Raw genomic sequence first — 21068 nt, 5'->3', positions numbered from 1 at the left:
GAGCACTACGGTGTTGGCGGATTCGATCATCTACGACTTCCTGTGAGGATGACGGCTTCTAAGGAAGCCGTCGCCTGCGCCCTGCGCCTTGTCTGTCGTGTGAATCGTGCGAGAGGCTTTCGTTGTAAAATTCTCTAGCGTCTTCTGTCTCGCGTCCACCCCTATTCCGCGCTGGTGTCCAGTCCGAGCCAGACTGTTCAGATCACCTTTCTACCCACGGTAACACGGTGTTGTGGCACAAGGCCTTAGAGCTCTAGTGCTCGAGCTCTTTTCGTAGAACAGACGCCCCCCCCCACTCACCCCCCCCAAACAACACTGTGGAGAGAAGAGCCTGCAGAGAGGTCCTCACCACCTCACGGCGAGACACAGAGCGTACACCGGCCCTGGATGTGAAGTTACTAACTGCACTCCGAGTGCTCCAAGTGCGTAGCCGTAGGGAGCCAACAAGTCGAGAAAGAAAGAGGTCCTCACGTAGTCGTTGAGGCCCTCACATCTAAGAGGTCCTCACAGCCAGAGCGCAGAGGTCCTCACAGAGTCAGAGGTCCTCACCAGACCTCTCGTCGCCACATCAGAGCCCGGCCGGTCTTGTATCTGGCCGTGGGAGGAGTCGGAGCGCCTGTGCGTTGACTTGTCAGCTCACAGCTGTGTCGTTGCTAGACAGCACATATTCCTGCGTCCCGCCCTCTTTTGTCAACAAAATGTCACGAATCATGAATGTGGTCTCATCCCACATGGATACGTTATGTTTGTGTACTTAGATTGAGAGTGTCGGCTGTCGCAGGAGGTGGTGGAGAATGACCTCCTGACTGACCCGGAGAATCACCTCCACCCAGCCCCACCTCAGCACCCCTATTATCACTCTCTCCCCCCCCACAGTGATGAATAGTCTACCTATATCCCTATATTCCCACACCCTGTGCAGTGGCACGTCTCGCCACCTAGATCCCTAATATTGGCACTTTGGGCGCCGAATAGGCGCCCAAATATTGGCACGTAATAGTTCCCTCAACTCTCGAGTCGGCGTCATGTGAGACGCTTGAGAGGGGGGTGTTGCACGACGCCATTCCCTTAAACCACTCGGGTGTCCGAGTTCCTTATACCTTATACCAATCTACAGTCGTCTGAGACGGCACCCGGATCGCGAGGATGGCTTTGCAGCCTCACCCGCGATCAACAGTACAGCAGAGCCGTGCACGCGGCTCACCACTCACACCTGCTGGGCACCAACCTTTGGGTCCAGATGACGATCCCTCTATTGAAGAGGGAAGAGGGACGCCTCACGAGACTACGGAGGGCCTCGACCCGACTTCTTACTGGTCAGACCACTCTAATCCCTTCCACAGAGAGGCAAAAATGCGTTTGGTCAGAGGCATCAGTTGATTCTCGTTTTTCTACGAGGGTCACGCCCCTCTTTCGCCTCACCGCCGCCCCTGCCATTAAAGTCCGGCACGGGGGCCGGGGGCACGTAGACCCTCCTCGCGGCCGGGGGGCCGCGGTCGGTCCCGACTGGGACCTTCCTCGCGGCCCGCGGTCACGCCATCGGCGGCGTTTCCCAAAACATGCATCACGACGTATGTATGTATGTAGAAAGATGAACAACAGTCAGGCTCGGACTGGACACGACGTTATTTCGGCGAAGTCGCATCCCACAGGGCTCTAGGTCAAAACCCTCTCTGTCGGTATCATCGCGCCATATCGCCGCGGTAAGATGGAGCATGGTCGCCCGATGCAGAGCCTCGGCTTGACCGCGCAGCTGGAGGCGGAGTGGCGGCGCGCCGGCCTCTCCTTCCGCGTGATGCTGGTCGGAGAGAGCGGTACGCTCCGCCTCTCCAAAGCGCCAGAGCAGCAGCAGCGTCCACCGTGTCAGACACGAGGCTGGCCCGCCGCCGCCACATCGCCGCCGCTGGCCGTGCCGCCACTGCCCGTTCCGTCATGCCCCTCCATCCCCACCGCCGCCTTCCTGCTGCCGCCGGCCACGCTCCCGCGCAGGCCTCGGAAAGAGCACCTTCACCCGCGCGCTCTTCCGGCCGTTTGTGCCGGACAACGAGCTGTCTGCGAACGACGCGGGGGCGAAGGAGGCGCTGCGCGCGCGGACGACCGAGATCCGCGAGGTTGTCTTCACCGTGGAGAACGACGGCTTTCCGATCGAGTTTTCGGTCGGCTGCCCCCGGGCTATAGCGTGCGCGAGATTGGGCGAGATGACGCGAGATTGCACGAGATTAGGTTGTCGACTGCCCCGGCTACGGCGACTCTGTCGACTCGACCGAGTGGATCGACTCCATCGTCGGGGGTCCTAGACGCTGAATATCTCCCCATATCTCCCCGTATCTCCCCGTATCTCGATCCCTAGACCAACCAGCACTCGAGAGGACACGTCTTCCGCCGTACTCGGTCGTATTCGGCTGTAATCACTGTCTTCTTCTCCGTTGTACTCACGCGGTGCTCTGGATGCGCTGCACACTACCGTACTCCCGCCCCCAGGTTGGCGTTTTCTGCTAGGTCGGAGACATCACACGCCGCTTCGCCTCCCATTACGACAGCAACCACGCTTCGGGCGCCTCCGTCGGCAACGGGCTGCAGCGCGACGGCATGGTGCACGCGTGCCTCTACTTCATCGCCGCGCACCGCCTCAAGGGCGCCGACATCGAGTTCATGAAGCGGCTGCAGCCGTACGTCAACATCGTGCCCGTGATTGCCAAGAGCGATACCATGACCGTCGGTCTGTCTCCCCATATCTCCCCATATCTCCCCACATCTCCCCCACATCTCCCCACATCTTCCCCACATCTCCCCCAGATCTCCCCCATATCTCCCCCACATCTCGCCACATCTCCCCATACCTCCCCAGATCTCCCCCAGATCTCCCGCATATCTCCCCCAGATCTCCCCGTGTAGGAGAGAGGGACGCGTTCCGCCGCCTCATCCTCTCGGAGCTCAAGGCGAGACTCGCCGAGATTCGCCGAGATTCGCCGAGATTAGCTCATCCTCTCAGAGCTCGAGGCGGCCCATGTGTCGATTTAATTAATTGATTAATTATTAATTAACTAGGCGGCCCATGTGTCGATCTTCGAGCTCGCGCCCCCTCCAGCCAATTAATTAATTGATTAATTGTTAATTAACTAGGCGGCCCATGTGTCGATCTTCGAGCTCGCGCCCCCTCCAGCCAATTAATTAATTGATTAACTGTTAATTAACTAGGCGGCCCATGTGTCGATCTTCGAGCTCGCGCCCCCTCCAGCCAATTAATTAATTGATTAATGGTTAATTAATTAGGCGGCCCGTGTGTCGATGTTCTAGCTCGCGCCCCCTCCAGCCAATTAATTAATTGATTAATGGTTAATTAATTAGGCGGCCCGTGTGTCGATGTTCGAGCTCGCGCCGCCTCCAGCAGTCGCCTCCCCTCCCCCCTCTGCTCGCGGCGCCGCCTCAAAGAAGGGCGCGCCCATCCCTCCCGATATCTCCCCATATCTCCCCCACATCTCAAGGAAGGGCGCGCCCACGCCACCGCCAGCACGTATTTCCACCCCAATCCCATCCCACGCCACTCCCCTCTCTTCTGTCCTGAGCGATGCCATCGCACTCACATTGCACGCACGCGTAGGCGCCCCCACGCCGCCGCCCTCGCCGCCCTCGCGCGCCCCGCTGGGCGAATTCGGGGAGCGCATCCTCTCTAGCGTCATCCCCCAAATTAACTCTTAATCAACCCTAATTAACTCTTAATTAGGAGCGGATCCTCTCTAGCGTCATCCCCCCGCCCTCCGCGCCTCCGCCCAAGCCGCCCGCCGCCTCGTCGACGCCCGCTCAGCGCGGCGCGGCGCTGGCCCACGGCAACACGTCGCCGCCGCCGTTTGCGGTGTGCGCGTCGGAGGGACTCGCGTGTGCCCAGGTCATCCCTCATTGACTCCTAATTACTCATGAGATAGGTGTGCGCGTCGGAGGGACTCGCGTGTGCCCAGGTCATCCCTCATTGACTCCTAATTACTCATGAATTAGGTGTGCGCGTCGGAGGGACTCGCGTGTGCCCAGGTCATCCCTCATTGACTCCTAATTACTCATGAGTTAGGTGTGCGCGTCGGAGGGACTCGCGTGTGCCCAGGTCATCCCTCATTGACTCCTAATTACTCATGAGTTAGGTGTGCGCGTCGGAGGATGGGACTCGCGTCTACCCGTGGGGGGTGGCGTGCGCGGAGGACCCGACCCACTCGGACCTGTCCACGTTGCGCGCGATGCTCTTCGCCGGCTCGATGCTGTCGGCCAAGCGCGCCACGTTGGGGCTGTACGAGCAGGCGTACGCGCGGCGGCGTGCGGCGGACGAGCGATCGCAGCAAGAGCGCGAGGCGCGCGCGCTGTCGCGGCAGGCGCAATGTCCCCACATATCTCCCGCACATCTCACCATATCTCCCGTATGTCTTACCATATCTCCCGCATATCTCCCGCATATCTCCCGCATATCTCCCGCGTATCCCCCCATATGTGTCTCCGCATATCTCCCCACGTATCTCCGCATATCTCCCCACATCTCCCCACGTATCTCCCCACGTATCTCCCCACGTATCTCCGCACATCTCTCCCTCTGTTGCGGCAGGTCTTTGCCGCCAAGACGATCGCTGCTGTCATCACTCTCGGTGTCGCCGTTGGCCTCGCTGCCTCTGCCGCCCCCGCCGCCGCTGCGACGGTAGTGGCGCACGCGCAGAGCGCCGCCAGCGCCGCCGGCACCGCCGCTTTGCGGGCGGCGTCGACAGGGGCGACGGCGCTGGCGCAAGCGGCTCGCAAGCGAATAGCGGCGAAGAGCTAGCGCGGCCGCGGGCGGCGGTGGGCCGGAGGAAGGGAGGGTGGGGGGGGGTGAGAAGGGGGGGGGGGGGGCAGAGGGCAGGGGCTGGCGGAGGGAGGAGCGGTAGCTCAGGCCTGGCAGGTGGGCGGCAGGGGGGCGGGCGGGTGCGCAGCGGCGGCTGAGGACGGCGACTGAGAACGGAACGGCTGTGTTGGCCAGGCGTCTGGGCCAAGGGGGGTCTATTCGCCCGCGGCCGTGCCCGGTGTGTGAGTGGAGAAACGGGGTCCCTATAGTCGCGCGGTCAATCGCGATGATACGTGAAGGTGGAGGAAGGTGGGCTCAAGGCAATGATTCATAAGAAAAGTCTCGATTCAGCATTCTCACGGCTCGCTAACCACTATACTTTAAGTGGGTTGTTGCACGAGTATATGCTGGGACACGATGTCTCAAATATGAGGGGTTTTGAGTCCTACCGGCTCCACTGACGCTATCCCTGGCAGAGGGATGAACTGGGCACACGCGAGTCCCTCCGACGCGCACACCTAATTCATGAGTAATTAGGAGTCAATGAGGGATGACCTGGGCACACGCGAGTCCCTCCGACGCGCACACCTAATTCATGAGTAATTAGGAGTCAATGAGGGATGACCTGGGCACACGCGAGTCCCTCCGACGCGCACACCGCGAACGGCGGCGGCGAAGTGTTGCCGTGGGCGAGCCCCGCGCCGCGCTGAGCGGGCGTCGACGCGGCGGCGGGCGGCTTGGGCGGAGGCGCGGAGGGCGGGGGGATGACGCTAGAGAGGATCCGCTCCTAATTAAGAGTTGATTAGGATTGAGTGAGAGTTAAGTTGGGGGGTTCCAAACCACCAGTCGGGAGGGAGGGCAGGCAGGCCGACGAGCGGCATCGCGTTGAAGGCGAGCGAGAGGCCGCCCAAGTAGGCCAGCGCAGCTGCCGAGCCGCCGAAGATGCGCTGGGTGAGCGCGAGGCCGGCGAAGGCAGCGAGGGAGCCAATCGCGCGCGCTAGCCCGCCGGCCGTCGCGAGCGCGCCGACCTAGTAGGAGTGAGGAGCGACTCGTACGAAGGTATGAGCGCAAGGGCTTGTGGGGAGCTACCAGCGCCGACCTCGCCACCGACGCCCATCTCCACCCCTGACAGCATCATGAAGATGCCGACGCCGGTCAGCGCAGCCTTGAGCACGATGTTGGGGACGCACCTGAGGGTGAGGGTGAGTGCGAGGGCGAGGGTGAGGGTGAGGGTGAGGGCGAGGGCGAGGGCGAGGGCGAGGGTGCGGGTGAGGGTGAGGGTGAGGGTGAGGGTGAGGGTGAGGGTGAGGGCGAGGGTAGGGTGAAGCACCTGAAAACAGCTCCAAGGCGCAGCCAGCTGACGGCGATGTAGAGGGTGCCCACGAGGGCGCTGGTCAGCGCATTTGCGACCAGAAGCGTCGACGCCATCGCAGCCGAAGACTCGCAAAAGGGCGTCACTGTCAGAGCAATGTCCACAAGGAGCGGGGCCAGCTCGTAGGCGGCGCCGGAGGAGGCGTGCTTGAAGCCGCTGAGTAAGCTCATTGCCAGCTGCCCGCACACGACCGACAGGAGGTAGATGGACAGTCCAGACGAGACGGGGAGTCCGGTCGCCACAGGCACCAAAATCAGGCCGAAAGAGAAGGCGTACACATCAGAAAGCACTGTGATGAAGATCGCGGCGGGCACGTGCTGGATGTACTTCAGAAGCATCGGTGGCGTTGTTCGACGTTCGCCGAGGAGCGGAGCGGCAAGCGTGTGCGCAGGCATGCAGCACTTGAGTCGACTGCCACACGCACGCTCGCAGCACGACTCGCAGCACGATGAGGGACAGTATCACTCGAGGCTGATATCCTTTGGCCGCGTTGGGAAGCGAGGGGGTGTAGCAGCCAGCGGATACTGTCCACTATGAAAGTGTGGACCGGGGGCCCGTCGACACCCGAGGGTACATGCGAGCTATTCAGAGTCAGGCTTTTGCGCGAAATCCCACACCGGTGGATTTTGGGGCGCTGTCCACCCCCTACCCTAGACACTCTCTCAAAAAAGAACTTTGTGGGCGTTTCAACTGCGAAAGCAGGCCAAGAAAGGGCAAACTCCGCGCTCGTGCTAAAGGTACACACCTTTGCCCTGATTTTGTTACTGCACGCTGGTGGCAACCATAGGTAGCAGCAGACCCGGGGGGGACAAAAATACTTTATCTCTCGGGCTATGGGGCTCCCCTCCTGCCCGCTGCCGGCTAGCTCCCCCAGCATGCTTGGGATGTATCACGTTGTGAGGTGGGGAGGGATCCCCTGTTCCGTCTGAACACGTGTGTCTGCGCTATGTATGATTACTGCAGGTGCAGCGGTCGCGGGTCAGTCGCGGTCCGCGCGGTCCGCGCGGGATCGGTATAATTTCACGCTCGGGGGTATGATAGCACGACCATGAATTCTTACTCATGATATCAACAGACCCATCATTATATCACAAATCATGTGCAAATCATGCTTTTCTCCATGATTTCATAGAGCCGGGGTTTTCTAGATGAGGGATCTACAACGCAGAGGATGCAGTGACGTGACACACACACACACACACACACACACACACACACACACACACACACACACACACACACACACACCCCGCTCACCCACGCGCACCGGGCCTTGCACTTTAAATGCCGTGGGGCTCCTGTCGTTAGACGTGGAGACGCGCGAGGGTTGCCCCCCCTTGCCCCACCACCTCGTGTGTGTGGAGAAGTTTACCTTACCTTACCTTACCTTACAACGCTGTCTCAAGCGTCAAGGTCCGACAGGTTCGGCACCGGGCACCGCCTCGGTATACAAAATGCGCCTGCGGGCGGACCCTCACAGATCACAGATCACGGGAGCCGCCTTTAGAAAGAGAAAAAAGATCGCTCTCTTCTCCGGATCGAAAGGGTCGAGAGGAACCGCCAGAGCCAAGTCGCGCTCGGGCACACCAGCGGCGCCAGAGCCCCGGCCTTCTCACTACGCCCACGCCTCGACCCTCTTGGGCAGCAGCTGGTTCGACAAGTCCTCTCCGTGGCCTAGGCCGCCGTACTCGCCCCTACCCCAGGTAAATACGGCACTGTCGGCGGTGATGGCGAGGCTGTGGCTAGCTCCAGCCGACACAGCGAGGGCGCGCTGGCCAGCGAAGGCCTCGACCTTCTTGGGCAGCAGCTGGTTCTGTTCGTCGCCGTGGCCCAACTTGCCGCAGACTCCATCGCCCCAGCTCCAGACGGCACCGTCGGCGGTGATGGCGAGGCTTTGGCCGCTCCCAGCCGACACAGCGACGACGCGCTGCCCGGCCAAGGCCTCGATCTTCTTCGGCTGCTCCTGGTCCTGCAGGTCGCCGTGGCCCAGCTGGCCCCTGCCTCCAAAGGCTCCATAGCCCCAGCTCCAGACGGCGCCGTCGGCGGTGAGGGCGAGGTTGTGCTTGCTTCCCGCCGACACAGCGACGACGCGTTGGCCAGCGAAGGCCTCGATCTTCTTCGGCAACTGCTGGTTCTGCCAGTCGCCGTGGCCCAACCGGCCCCCGACTCCACTGCCCCAGCTCCAGACGCTGCCGTCGGCGGCGATGGCGAGGCTGTGGCGCTCTGCAGCCGACACGGCGATGACACGCTGGTCGGCCAAGGCCTCGACCTTCTTGGGCAGCAGCTGCTGCTGCATGTCGCCGTGGCCCAGCGTGCCATCGCTGCCACTGCCCCAGCTCCGGACGGCGCCGTCTGCGGTGAGGGCGAGGCTATGGAAGTATCCAGCCGAGACGGCGACGACGCGCTGGCCAGCCAAGGCCCCGACCCGCCAAGGCCCCGACCCGTCTCCAAAGCCCCAGGTCCAGACAGTGCTGTCGGCGGTGAGGGCGAGGTTGTTGTAAAGTCCTGCCGACACGCTCACAGCGCACTCGCCGCCCAGCGGAGAGGGGAGGCGGGTCGGCGTGTTCAGCTGCGCCACGCCCTCACCGTGACGGAGTATCGATGGGTTGAAGGTCTGCGCTGTGCCGCACGACGAGAGCCGCCCCTCGCTGTCGATGAAGAGGCTGTGCCGAATGCCTGCAGCCGCCCTTGCCGGCGGGTTGGCCTCGCACAGAAGCGCAGCGAAGCACAGCCACCGGACGGCGCAGCCCTCACCCTCTGGCACCGCCGGCAGCTCGAAGCCGCGCTCTTGCGCCCACAAGCGGATGCCCTCCACCGCAAGCGAGGCGTGGAAGAGCAGCGAGACGGCCGCGACGCGAGCGATGTCGGCGGGGTCGCAGCGGGAGATGGCGCGCACGAGAAGCTCCGTGGGGAGGTCGAGGAGGCGGGCGGGCGGCGGCGTGTTTGGCGAGGGGCCGGCGGTGGCGGCGGTGGCGATGCGGCGCGAGCGGCGGCGCGGCGGGGCAGACATCGCGAGAAAAAGAATTAAGCGGGGCGGATTAAGGGCTCTCTGGATGTCGAATGACATCGGGGATGTTGGCGCCAAGGCACTGGCGGCCGCGCTACCAAGGGCGCGCAGCCTCGAGAACGTCTTTCTCCGCGGTAACAGTGTCGGCAAGGCGCACGCAGTCAGCAAGTCCAATCACACACAAGCACGTAACTCACACGCGGACTGGTAGCTACGTACAGTTCTCGCCTCAGCGTGCATGTGCAGACGCTTGCTTGCCTTGCCTCCTAGGCGGCAGCCGCGGAGCTGCGCACGGCGGGAAAGCTGTGCGGCGTCCGCGTCCTCCTGATCTTCTCGCCGAGCCAGGTGCTCTCTTCCGCGGGGCAGCAGCTCACCACCACGATGAAGTGAGAGGGCAGGGGGGCTCCACAGTACCAAGGTGGCTGAGGTGGCGGTGTTGGGGGAACGGAGCTGAGCAGTGGCAGCTGGCAAGCTCTGGATTGCGCGTGATTGTTCAATATCTCTTTCTAGGTGAGTCTCAGAGGTGTGACTGCGGTCATGGGTCACTCGTTGTGACTCTCTTCTCTCTGTTTTCGCCTGGGCCGAGCGTTTTTGATCTCTGGATCTGTGGGCGCCCGCCCGCCGCCTCTGAGGGGGTCGGGCCCCCTAGACTGAAAACAAAAACAAGCTCGAAAACAGCCAAAATCAGCCTGCGAGAGAGGCACTGCGCGCCGCTGACCTCAATGTGGGGATGTGTGCAGTGTGCCGACACCAATACTGATCTAAAACCTGGAAACCCTTGTTCAAAGCCGACCCTAAGCGCCATCCTTCCTGCTCTCACCTGATGCTGCTTCCCCGCGCCGCCACCTTGGGCCCCCTTGGGCGTATTTTCTACTCCCAGTGCGCAGTGGGGGGCCTGGGCCCCCGGGCCCCCTCTTGTTTTCTGTTTTCTGTTTTTCAAAACGCCCGCCCGCCCGCCACCCCGAAGCGGCTCGGCCCCCCACAGATCCAGAGATCAAAAACGCTCGGCCCTGTGTGAGACTACAGAGCTACCTCGGCACCTCTCGGGCCGCCTCGGGCTTCGGCCTTCGCCTTCGGGCTCTCGGCTTCGGGCTCTTACACTCGAAGTCGTACGGAACGCACGTAGTAAGACACAAAACAAACCACGCCCTCACATGCAACTGTAAACAAAACAATGTGTCGTCTCCGCCCGCGGCGACCGGCGGCGCCGGCCGGCGCACCCCGACGGGCGCCACCTACGGCGCTCTACGCGGCGCTCTCTGGGCTTCGCAAACCGCTGCGGTCGGCCACAAAGAATGTGAAAACCGCACCTCAGCCCCGCGTGCCCTTGAGCGCCGCCACCGTCCCCTTGAGCTCCGCCACCTGGTCGAGCGCGTCGCCGAGCAGCCCCTTGGCCAAGCCGAGGTCGCGCAGCTGCTCCACGCCGCCGCTCGCCCGCACCACGGCGGCGTTGTCCGCCACGTAGCGGCGGCACTGCGCGAGGAGCCGCCCGTCGCCCGTCATGTGCGCCGCCTCGAGCAGCGGCACGGCGCTCGCCGGCCCGACGCTCTCCTGCAGCGCCTGCGCGCAGAGCAGCTCGAGGCGCGGCACCTGGTACATCTGCGCCAGCTGCCGCAGGTCGAGCGCGCGCTGCGCTCTGCCGCCCTCCTCCTCGCCGAGGTCGAGCTGGTCGGTGCAGAGGTAGCGGACGAGGGCGGTGAAGGTGGCGAGGTCAGTGTTGGACACCGTGACCTCGGCGGCGTCGCGCTCCTTCATGCCGATGCCAAACATGGTCCGAAAGAAAACGGACCGAATGCAGAGCAAGGCCTTGGTGACGTGCTCGTAGCGCTCCTCGTCATCGCCGACGATGAAGGTGACCATGCCCTGGGGGAGAGTGGGGTCGCCGCACGCCTTTCCGAGGTCTGCCACCAGGGTCGAGGGCGGCACCACAATCGGGGCGAAGGAGGGAGGCGGAGGAGGCGCCGACACGCAGACCTGGCGGAGGCCACCGTCGTTCGTGCAAACCAGAAGAGCGCTGCCGTCGGTGCTGATGGCGACGCCGAGTGGGCGTCTGAACTGCGCCGCGCCGCCCACGCCATCGGCGCTGCCCTCGGTGCCGCTACCCGCGACAGTCGTCACCGCGCCAGTTGCCACCTCCACCCGCCGGATCTTGTGGTTGTTGGCGTCTGTCACAAACAGCGCGCTGCCGTCCGGGCTGATGGCGAGGCCGCGTGGGTTTGTGAACTGCGCCGCCCCGCCCATGCCATCAGCACTGCCCCTGGTATCGCTGCCCGCGAGAGTCGTCACCGCGCCAGTCGCCACCTCCACCCGCCGGATCTGGTGGTTGCTGAAGTCCGCCACAAACAACGCGCTGCCGTCAGGGCTGATGGCGACGCCGGTTGGGCGATAGAACTGCGCCGCGCCGCCCACGCCATCAGCACTGCCCGCGGTGCCGCTGCCCGCAAGCGTGGTCACCGCGCCAGTCGCCACCTCCACCCGCCGGATCTTGTGGTTGTGCATGTCCGCCACAAAGAGCACGCTACCGTCGGGGCTGATGACAACGCCGCATGGATTGGCGAACTGCGCCGTGCCGCCCACGCCGTCAGTGTCGCCAAACTCGCCGCTGCCCGCGATCGTGGTCACCGTTCCAGCCGCAGCCTCCACCTGCATGATCTTGTGGTTGAATATGTCTACCACAAACAGAGCGCTTCCGTCTGGGCTAATGCCGATGCCGCGGAGGTTGACGCCTTCCATGGTTGCCACGCTGCGCACGCGCCCGGCCACAGAGACGTGCAGCAGCGCATTCTGGGTGGTGACGTACCAGGCGCCCGCGCGATCGCTCACGACGCCTTTCACCTCGCCCGCAGCCGGTTGGCCGTCCTCGCCCTTGAGCGGCAGCGTGGTGACCTGGCCGAAGACGCGCACGCCAAAGAGGGGCGCCTCGAAGCCATCCGCGACCGCCACAGCCCCGCCGTCCGAATCGCCGTCCTCGCCGGCGGTGCGGGCGCGCTTGCGGCGGCGGACGCCATGGACAAGGCTGGATTCGGGACCAGCCGGGTTTGGGGAGAATGCTGCTGCCTCATCATTCTCAATTCTCGCTCCGCGGGCGGGGGCGCGAGACGCGTGTCTCGCGCGCCACACACACCGCGGAGGGAGAGCGCCACAGAGTCAGAGAGAGACACACTCCCCGTCACAGTGTGTACATGTCATCCACTCCACTAAACCGTGTCAGTCTCTCTCTCTGCGGTGCCGCGCTCACGCGACTCGATACAGCACACCATTCCACCAAAGTCTCTGATTGTCGCGGGCCAGCACGAGCTCCTCACTCGGCGCCCGGGGGCCCGTCGACACCCCAGGGTACATGCGAGCTATTCAGAGTCAAGCTTTTGCGCGAAATCCCACACCGGTGGATTTTGGGGCGCTGTCCACCCCCTACCCTAGACACTCTCTCAAAAAAGAACTTTCCGAGCGACGACCTTTAAGCTTTATTTGCAAACTGGACTCTGGAGGACCCGATTGCTGCAAGGAAAGCGGAGTTATGCCGAAAGGTGAGGAGAGCAAGGGCTCGGCTGTCGGCAGTAGGGGGGGATATGGTCCACCAAAACATTGATTTTCCAAGCCCCAAACCCAAACTGAATCTCGAGGAGGTTGAGAGGCGTTTTCGTTCGGCGTCTCTGCCGACGGGTGAGAACCGGTAGATCGCTCCTCGAGGCATGGAAGCGATGGATGTTTGCACTGCTCGGGGGCCTCAGGGCCCGGACTGCTTGGCCCTCGGAGTTCGACGAGGCAGCGGGCGAGCAATGGCTGTTCCTGCTGCCAAAGAAGTAGAACCCAAAGACGCACAAGCAGGTGTACAGCTGGCGGTATGACCCTCGCGAGCTCGGCGCCGTGGAGGCGCCCACGGCCGACCCTCGGCGCCGCCAGTGCCGCCGGGACACGGAGCAGTGAGAATTTTGAGTGTGTTTGTCGGGACGCTGTGTCAGTACTAGACCATGTGAGACTCTTAGTGATATACCATTGTGATCCCCAGCACCTGTACTCCCAGCGCCAGTGTTCGTTTGTGCCCGAGGCGACTTTCTGAAAATCACCATATCCCCCCCTATCGGCAGGCGCCGGCGCCGTCGCAGAACGAGGCAGAGCAGAGCTACTTTTTATGAGGCAGAGGACGACGGGGCAGGAGAGAGTGAGAGAACGACGAGAGCGGGAAGACCGCGAGGTGGCATGAAGGTTGCTGCGAGAATTGGCGAGGGACTGCGAACGGTGCAAAGAGAGAGAGGAAGAGGCGGAGAGTCTAGAAGAGCCGAGACCGCTCCGTCAACCGAACGGGGGGCACGTTCAGTATACTTGTCTCAGTCGGGTGTTTGACCTGCCGACAACACAAATCTCTCTCTCTCGACGGTTGCTTCATAGCGCGGGAGCGGTGGAAGGCGCTGGTACCTCCTGCCCCCCTCCCAGGACAGTAGGCAGCCGCTCACTTCCGCTTCTTGTGCGGCGGCGGCTTGTCGACCCACCCCCTGCCCCCCATGGCCATCCCGCCTGTACCAACGGTGTGAGGAGGCGGGTGAGAGGTTGAGGTTCCACACACACACAGAAGCTTGGTGGCGGAGGGGCAATATTAAGATGTGCATGCACATGTGTAGTTGCGGCTGTTCCTCGCGTGTGCTGCGACGCACCGGCTTCCCAAGACGCATCGAGCGCGCGCCTGGGCTCAGAGAGAGCCTCGGCAGCTCGTGCTTTCGCCCCAGTACCTTGGCAGCTCCCTCTCTCGGCTCTATCTCGGCTATCTCTCTGCAGTACCTTGGCAGCTCCCTCTCTCGGCTCTATCTCGGCTATCTCTCTGCAGTAGCTACCTTGGCAGCTCCCTCTCTCGGCTCTCCTCGATCTCGGCTATCTCTCTGCTTCATCTGCCATGGCAGCTCTATTCTCGGCTCTCGTCTCGGCTATCTCTCTGCTATATATCATATATCTCATATCTGCCTGCCCAGTACTGCGGCGGGTCTTCGTCAGTCTTGTACGCCGCGAGCGCATAGTCAAAGGTCACGTTGTAGCCGTGCTTGGTCGGGGGCTTGCCGGGAGGGCGCTTCAGGCCGGTCGTGGGGGCTGGGGCGGCTTTCGGAACCGGTCTCGCGGCGGCTTTCGGGGCGGCATTCGCTTTCGGGGCGGCGGCGCGCAAGGGAGCGGCCAGCGCCGATGAGCTCTCGGCTGCCGCTGCGCTGGAAGCAGCGGCAGCGGCAGTGGCGGCGGCGGCGCTCTGGTGGCCCAGGCCCGGATGGGCCGCGCCGGCGGTGAACGCGGCGCCGGCGGTGGACGCACGCCCCGCCGGGAGAACGACGTGCGCCCGCGCCCTCCCGGCGGCGCCAGCCCGCGGTCCTCGTGCGCGGAAGGGCGGCGTGCGAGGCGGGGGAGGTGGCCGCAGCGGCGGCGCCACAGCCACGGCCGCCGCTAGCTCGGCCAGCACCTCCTGCACCGCATCGGCGACACTCTTCCGACCCGGCGAGCTGGGGAAGGGCGCCGCTGCACCCGGCGAGGTCGGGAAGGGCGCTGCTGCACCCGCTGCCGGCGGCGACTCCAAGCCGCTGACTTGGCTGCCGGTCCGGCTCGCCGGCGAGGAGTCCTCGACTGCCGCCACGGCGGGTGGAGGGAGGATGGCCAGGTCAGCGGGACGGTGGGAGAGGGGGGGCGGCAGCGACGCAGGCGAGCCGCACGCGCGCGCGACTGAGGGAAGCGTCGAGAAGGACACCATAGGTGGACTTTTCCGAGGCGCCGTTCACAGTGTGCTTCTTAGTGTGTGTGTGTGTGTGTGTGTGTGTGTGTGTGTGTGTGTGTGTGTGTGTGTGTGTGTGTGTGTGTGTGTGTGTGTGTGTGTGTGTGTGTGTGTGTGCTTCTTAGATCTCGAATGCAGTGAGCAAGGACGGGCGAGCACCTAGGAGCAGCGCGCACCCGCGTTGTTGCGTTGGACTGATAGAGGACGAGTGGTGCTCGCGACGCCGCGGGGCCGGCGATGTGCACTCGGGAGCTTTTTTTGACGATTGATCCCGAGTGGCGTTGTTTGAGAGAGATTTTTAGAAGCCAACAAGAAATGTGTGACACACAGTGATTTGGGCTCGGCAGCTTGTCGACTACCGGCCGGAGCCGGAGTCGGAACCGTAGCCGAGATGGTCGTCGAGGGTGTCGAACATGTCATTCGCCTCGCTAGTAGAGCCGGTGCCGCATGAGTCTTGGTCGGAGGAGGAGTCGTCGGAGGAGCGGTCGGACCGCTCGCGTTGTTTGAGAGTGTGTTGTTGTTGTTTGTGCCGTTCACAACTTTGTAAAGTTCCATCCTTTGTTGCGTCGGACTGTAAGGAGACGACGCCCGTGATGCACTCGGGAGGACGGACAACAAACAAACATCTCTCTCTCTCGGAATTATAATGTGAAAGATGTGACCGATCGATCTTGGGTGCCTACTGCCGAGTGCCACAAACACTGCGCCGTCCCGCCATCACCTACAGGCTGTCTTGTGTGATGGTTGGGATGTCCAAACGCCACCATCTTGGCTCTTGCGACCTCAAACCCGCGAGCTGTATGGGTGGTCCTGACGTCGACAGACGCCCGATGACCACGGTGAAGCTGAGCCGTAACGAGTCGACAAGTCTCGTCTGAGCCCGTGGCGGTCGCCGGCTGAGTCGCTGTGCACGGGCCGGTACCTCAGGCGTCACCTCCGCAGCCTCAGGTCTCACACTCCATCACCTCCGCCGGGACGCCTTCGATGGCACGCTCGGCGGCGACTTTGTGGCAGCCCCACAGCGAGCGCGGCGTCGAGCCCATTCGGTCTGGTCGGTTCGCGGCACTCCCTGGGTGCCAGGGAGTGCCGCCGACACGCGAGCGGTGCTTCCTGGCAGCGCGCGCCGGCTGTGGGGCTGCCACAAACTCGAGACACGCTTTTTGGGACATTTTCGACGCTTTTGTCCCATATACTCGTGCAACAACCCGGCAGTGCGCGCGCGCGCGCGGTCGCGAATAACGTATACAGAAACGCGGCGAGGGCGCGGCGAGGCCGGCGCTCGGCCCCTGTGTCACGTCGTGAGCGCGTCGACGAGCAGGCCGAGCCCGTTGCCCGCGATGGTCGTCGCGTGCAGCACTTCGTGGTGGCCAAAGACGGCCGAGTCTGGCCACTCGAGCGCCTTGAGCAGCAGGCCGATCGCGTACACGCCCCAGAGCGCGAGCCACCACGGGTGGTGCGGCGCCTCTCGCCACATCGCGGCGAGGAGCAGCGCCATCTGCCCGCCAAACGTCAGCACAAAGGACAGGAAGAGCTCGCGGCGCGGCGTGATCCGCTCGGGCGAGATGCGGACACACATGAGGCCGAAGAGGGCGACGTTGGCGCCGAGCAGCGCGGCGTCGGCGAGCGCGACGCGATGCGGCGCCATGATGCCGCAGACGAGGAGGAGGTGGTACGAGGCGGGCACGCACAGCGCGGCGCGCCAGTCGTTCGCGTGCAGCCGCTGCTCCACCTCCAGCGTCGACGGCGCGTCGTACGCGGCGCCGAGCCTGCGGTCGAGATTGTGCAGACCGTCGGAGAGGACGGTGTTGAGGTACATGGCGCCGACGTGGCAGGCGCGGCAGGCGAGCAGCCTCGCGTCCCGCGGCGAGCCACCACGGAGGTACGACCACACAGCAAACGTCCCGTAGCCAAGCAGCGCGGCCCAGGCGAGGCCCGTGCGGCGAATGAAGCCGTAGAGCGATCCGCGGTACGTCGGGCGAGTGTCGCCGTCGGAGAAGTATTTCGGCCGCGGCATTGCGACTGCGTGGCGACTGCTGCGACCAGTGGCGAGTGGAGCGGTGAGAGGCCCGCAACCAAAAAGAAAACATTGCGGTGGATATCCAAGGCTAGCTCACTATCCGTCTTTATGGTTATAAAATGAACTCAGGGGCACGGGACGCGGCACAAACGGGGCACAAACGCCAGGCTACAAAGATCCGTCTTTATGGCCTGGCGTTTGTTTTTGTTTTTTCATTTTTGAAGCTTAGCTAAGCTCAAAAGCAAAACGCGCACTCACATCGAGAGAGATTGTTGTCACATCGATGCGCAGCCTTCCAGCCCCGGGGCACGCGTCCCTCCTTCAACTCTCAAAGTTGGCCATCAATTTTCGGCTCCGCCTGCTTCCCCCGGCCCCATATGGCAGACGCGCTCCTGCGTGGCTCCAGTTGGAGCTCGAGCAGCGGGTCGAGCGACCCGCACGCCTCCGCCGCCGACGCTTCGACCGATGGCTCCTCGACTCCCCCGATGCCGTGCGCTGTGGCCCCTCGGCCGTCTCCCCGCCGCCGGCGCGAAACGCGAGCGCTGGAGATTGACATGGCGCTGCCGGGAGCGCCACGCCGCGCTGCCTCGCCCGCATTGACACCCGCCAAGACGCCCGCCCGGGTGCCGGGCGCAGCCAGCGTGGGCTCCGCGCCTGCCGAGGCACGCGCAAAGCGCACTGCCCCGGCCGGCTCGCGCGAGAATGGATCGATCGATGTCGACATTGTGGATGGCTTCGAGTTTCGATCGCAGGCATCCAACTTGTCTGTTGAGCCGGCCGTCAAGATGAAGCGCCCGCGGGGCAAGAGGCGAGCGCCGCGCGCTCCCGCCCGCGAGCTGCCCGCGGCGACAGAGTCTGTGCCAGAAGAGGCCGAGGGCTTGCGCCTGCACCTCTCCAGCAGCAGCGCCACCGGGTACAAGGGTGTGTCGAAGGGCGAGGGGGGCAACCTCGGCCGCTTCCGAGCGCAGACGTATACGGGCGGGGAGAGCAGTCACTTGGGCTTCTTTGACACGGCGGTGGACGCGGCGGTTGCCTACGCACGGTCGGTCGGCGCCAAGCGCCAGAAGTGCGTCCTCCCCGGGCGCGAGCAGCAGCTGCAGCAGCGCGACCCGCAGCAGCTGCAGGAGGGCGACCCGCCGCTGCTCGAGCGGGCGTCTCTCCAGGCGCGCCGCCCCAGCGCGACCTCTGCACACATTGCGGCAGCTCCGGCCACCCACCCGCACCCTCGGCGCGCGTGGCCGGCCACAGTTTAGCGGCATGGGGTGACTTACCGCCGGCGCTGCATGTAGGTTTACTCGGCTGCGCACCTGCGCGGCCCGCAGCCCGCAGGCCACCTCGGACAGCACGCGCAGCCAGGCAAACGGATCCGCTTTGCGAAGCGCCCTTTCGACTGCGAGGTCGAGGCGGCGGCTAGGATCGCTTCGCCGGGCAAGCTGCCGACCTCGCTTGGAGCGGCTGCACTGCTGCCGCGACGAGTGCCGCGCCGGCCACCGACCGCACGCGACCGCGATCCTCCCGGGGCGGAGGAGGCACCGGCGGCGGCGGCGCTCCCGAAGGCGATTGTCGGTGGCGAGGAGCCGCCGCCGCCGCTGCCGGGCCGGCGGATCCGCGTCTACTGGCCGGCGGAGGAGTGCTGGTTCCGCGGGCGCGTGATCAGCAGCAGCGCTGTGGTCGGGCAAACGATCCAGTACGACGATGGCGAGACTAAGCGCCACTTGCTGGATGTCGAGGGTTGGCAGTGGGAGTACATCACCGTTGGCCGACGGAAAGCGGCCAAGCCAGCAGCGCAGCCGGCGGCGGAGCCGGCGGCAGCAACAGCGGAGCCGGCGGCGGAGCCAGTAGAGGAGCCAGCGGCGGAGCGGGCGGCGGAGCCCGCGGCACAGGAGCCGCCGGAGGAGCTGCATTTGCACCTCTCCTGCAGCAACACCACCGGCTACAGGGGGGTCTTCAAGGACGCGCACGGCCGCTTCTACGCGCAGCACAAGATTGGCGTGAGGACGGTCAGCTCGGCCTCCTTCGACACGGCGGTCGAAGCGGCGGAGGCCTACGCGCGGTCAATGAAAGACCCCGCCTCTCTCGCGGCGGCCGGTGCGAGTTGCATCGCGCCGCGCGCCGTGCCTCCAGCCGCTCGAGCGCGAGCTTCGACGGTGGCAAAGGAGGCAAGCGCGAGTGCGAGCCGCCCGCAAGCGCGACCGCGAGCCGCACCTAGAAAAGGCGGAGCTCCCGTCGCCGGTAAGCACGACCTCGAGCCGCCCGCAGCAGAGGCGCTTGCGGAGGCGCCCGCGCCAGCTGCCGCTGCGGCAGCGGAGCCGCCTGCAGCTCTGGCGGCGGGGGAGTCGAGGAGCGCAGCTGCACCGCTCCCGCTGCTGCCACAGCGGCCATTCCGACCTCAGCCCTTTGGAGGCGGTCACGCGCCGCTGTCTCTGGAGGAACGGATGCGGCTGAGCGGGGCGCCGCCTCTCCCTCCGCTCCGCAAAGCGCAGGCGCCCGCACAGGCCACGGTCGCCACCGTCGTCGTCACTGCCAGCTTCTAGCTTTAGTGCATGCAGCATGTAACATATGAGAACTCGCGGTAGAAGAGCACGAGAGTCGATGTGTGCTCGCCTCGCCATGCTAAGCTCCACGGTGTATGGGGCGCAGCCGTACTAAAAGCCGGTCTCGAGCTACGGCTCTAGTGGGTCTAGAGGTGTAGAGCGTCTCGAGAGCTAGACGAGGTGTGTTTTGAAAGTGTGTCGTTTTGGTGTTTCATAACATATTTGCCCCTCGTGCTCGCGTGACGTCGGCTCCCGAGTCCCGCGCCTCCCGTGTGCTCCGGTACACAATGTATGCACAACCCCCCCCCCCCCCCCCCCCCGCCCCCCCTCTCTCTCCCAGAGAGAGCCGCGGACCGCGCTACACACGTCATACCTGGCCTCGCACGAGGCCGACCGCGGTGCCGGTGACGCTTGTGAGGGCTAGGTCCACCAGCTTCGCGCCGATGAAGGTGCAGCCGTCGACGTCGGCCAGCGAGAGGTCGCACGTGTGGAGCGATGCGCCGGTGAAGTTGGAGCGGGCGAGCTCGGCGGTTTGGAGGTCGACGGTACGCAGCTCCGCCCGGGAGAAGTCTGACTCCCACACCTTTGCGCCCGTGAACTTGGTGTCAACCAGCCTTGCGCCGACGAAGCTGGCGCGCGGGATCGTCGAGGAGGAGAAGTCCGCGCCCTCGATGACGGCGTAGTCGAAGCGCGCAGCCTCAAGGTTTACGCCGTCGAGGATGGCGCCGTGCATCTGCGCGCCGACAAACGACGCCGTCGTGATGGCGGACGAGTCGCTCAATGAGGCGCCCCGAAGGTTTGCGCCGTCCAGCACCGCGCCGCTCAAGTCGACCCCGCCAATCATTGCGTTCTCGAGGTTGGCGCAGCGCAGGTCGGCGTTGCGGAGGTCTGGGCACGTGTCAAAGATGGCGTTTGGCCCCGCCAGCGCCGCACACCCGCCCCGCGACTTGCCAGGCAGCGGGGGCAGACTGCCGCCACAGGGGCTCGGCGGCGGCGGGAGCGTCGCAGGGGCAGCGAGCGGACTCGGCGGCGGCGTCGCTGTGCTGAACAGCCACCAGGCGAGCCTCCCCGGCAGCGTCGTAGAGGCAGCGAGCGGACTTGGCGGCGGCGGCAGCATCGCAGGGGCAGCGAGAGGGCTCGGCGGCGGCGGTGGCGAGAGAGGGCTAGGCGGCGGCGAGAGCGGGCCCAGCGGCGGCGGGAATGGGCTCGGCAATGGTCGTCCTGCTGGCGGCGGGAAGGTCGCACCAGGGGCCGGCACGCTCGCGAGAGGCGAAGCAAACGCTGATGTGGTGCGTTTGACCATGCACACGAAGCCATGCGCTGGAAGGATCCCGTCCACTTGCGCGGTCTGAAGCTCGCACCTCCGATACCCGCCGGCGGTACCGAATTGAAGCCACTCGTAGGCCGTGCATTCAGTCATGCCGGAGCATTTGGACTCGCAATCCGCCATCGTCTTGAGCCAGACCTCATAGTGCGCTGACGCGGGGCTGCCCAAACTGGTGCACACGCCGGCGCGGCCGCCGGGTGCTGGCTCGAATGCCTGTGCGAGCGAGAGGAGAAACGCCGTCTGTGGCATGGAGGCGATTCCAGTCGAATGGAC

General features: G+C 64.4%; 4 protein-coding genes across 4 annotated transcripts; 1 reads left to right on the top strand and 3 right to left on the bottom strand.

The window, feature by feature from the left end:
• Positions 1-1688: 1688 nt before the first annotated feature.
• On the top strand, positions 1689-4796 carry EMIHUDRAFT_436840 (hypothetical protein). Its single transcript, XM_005766687.1, has 9 exons — positions 1689-1814; positions 1990-2156; positions 2224-2283; positions 2500-2719; positions 2896-2939; positions 3349-3436; positions 3602-3853; positions 4134-4358; positions 4586-4796. The coding sequence occupies exons 1-7, from the start codon at positions 1709-1711 to the stop codon at positions 3697-3699; spliced, it is 783 nt and encodes a 260-aa protein (XP_005766744.1). The 5' UTR covers positions 1689-1708; the 3' UTR covers positions 3700-3853; positions 4134-4358; positions 4586-4796.
• Positions 4797-5217: 421 nt separating this feature from the next.
• On the bottom strand, positions 5218-6562 carry EMIHUDRAFT_103406 (hypothetical protein; the record flags this gene model as incomplete). Its single annotated transcript, XM_005766686.1, has 6 exons — positions 5218-5313; positions 5351-5383; positions 5454-5582; positions 5668-5823; positions 5895-5985; positions 6126-6562. The coding sequence occupies 6 exons, from the start codon at positions 6560-6562 to the stop codon at positions 5218-5220; spliced, it is 942 nt and encodes a 313-aa protein (XP_005766743.1).
• Positions 6563-11172: 4610 nt separating this feature from the next.
• Positions 11173-11907, bottom strand: EMIHUDRAFT_66531 (hypothetical protein; the record flags this gene model as incomplete). Its single annotated transcript, XM_005766685.1, has 1 exon — positions 11173-11907. A coding segment is annotated over one exon (735 nt), but the record flags the coding sequence as incomplete, so codon positions are not given.
• Positions 11908-19880: 7973 nt separating this feature from the next.
• Positions 19881-20357, bottom strand: EMIHUDRAFT_55824 (hypothetical protein; the record flags this gene model as incomplete). Its single annotated transcript, XM_005766684.1, has 1 exon — positions 19881-20357. A coding segment is annotated over one exon (477 nt), but the record flags the coding sequence as incomplete, so codon positions are not given.
• Positions 20358-21068: the final 711 nt, after the last annotated feature.

The sequence above is a fragment of the Emiliania huxleyi genome, assembly GCF_000372725.1.
Source record: "Emiliania huxleyi CCMP1516 unplaced genomic scaffold EMIHUscaffold_50, whole genome shotgun sequence".
Lineage (NCBI taxonomy): Eukaryota > Haptophyta > Isochrysidales > Noelaerhabdaceae > Emiliania > Emiliania huxleyi.
This window is presented reverse-complemented; position numbering and strand designations above follow the sequence as displayed.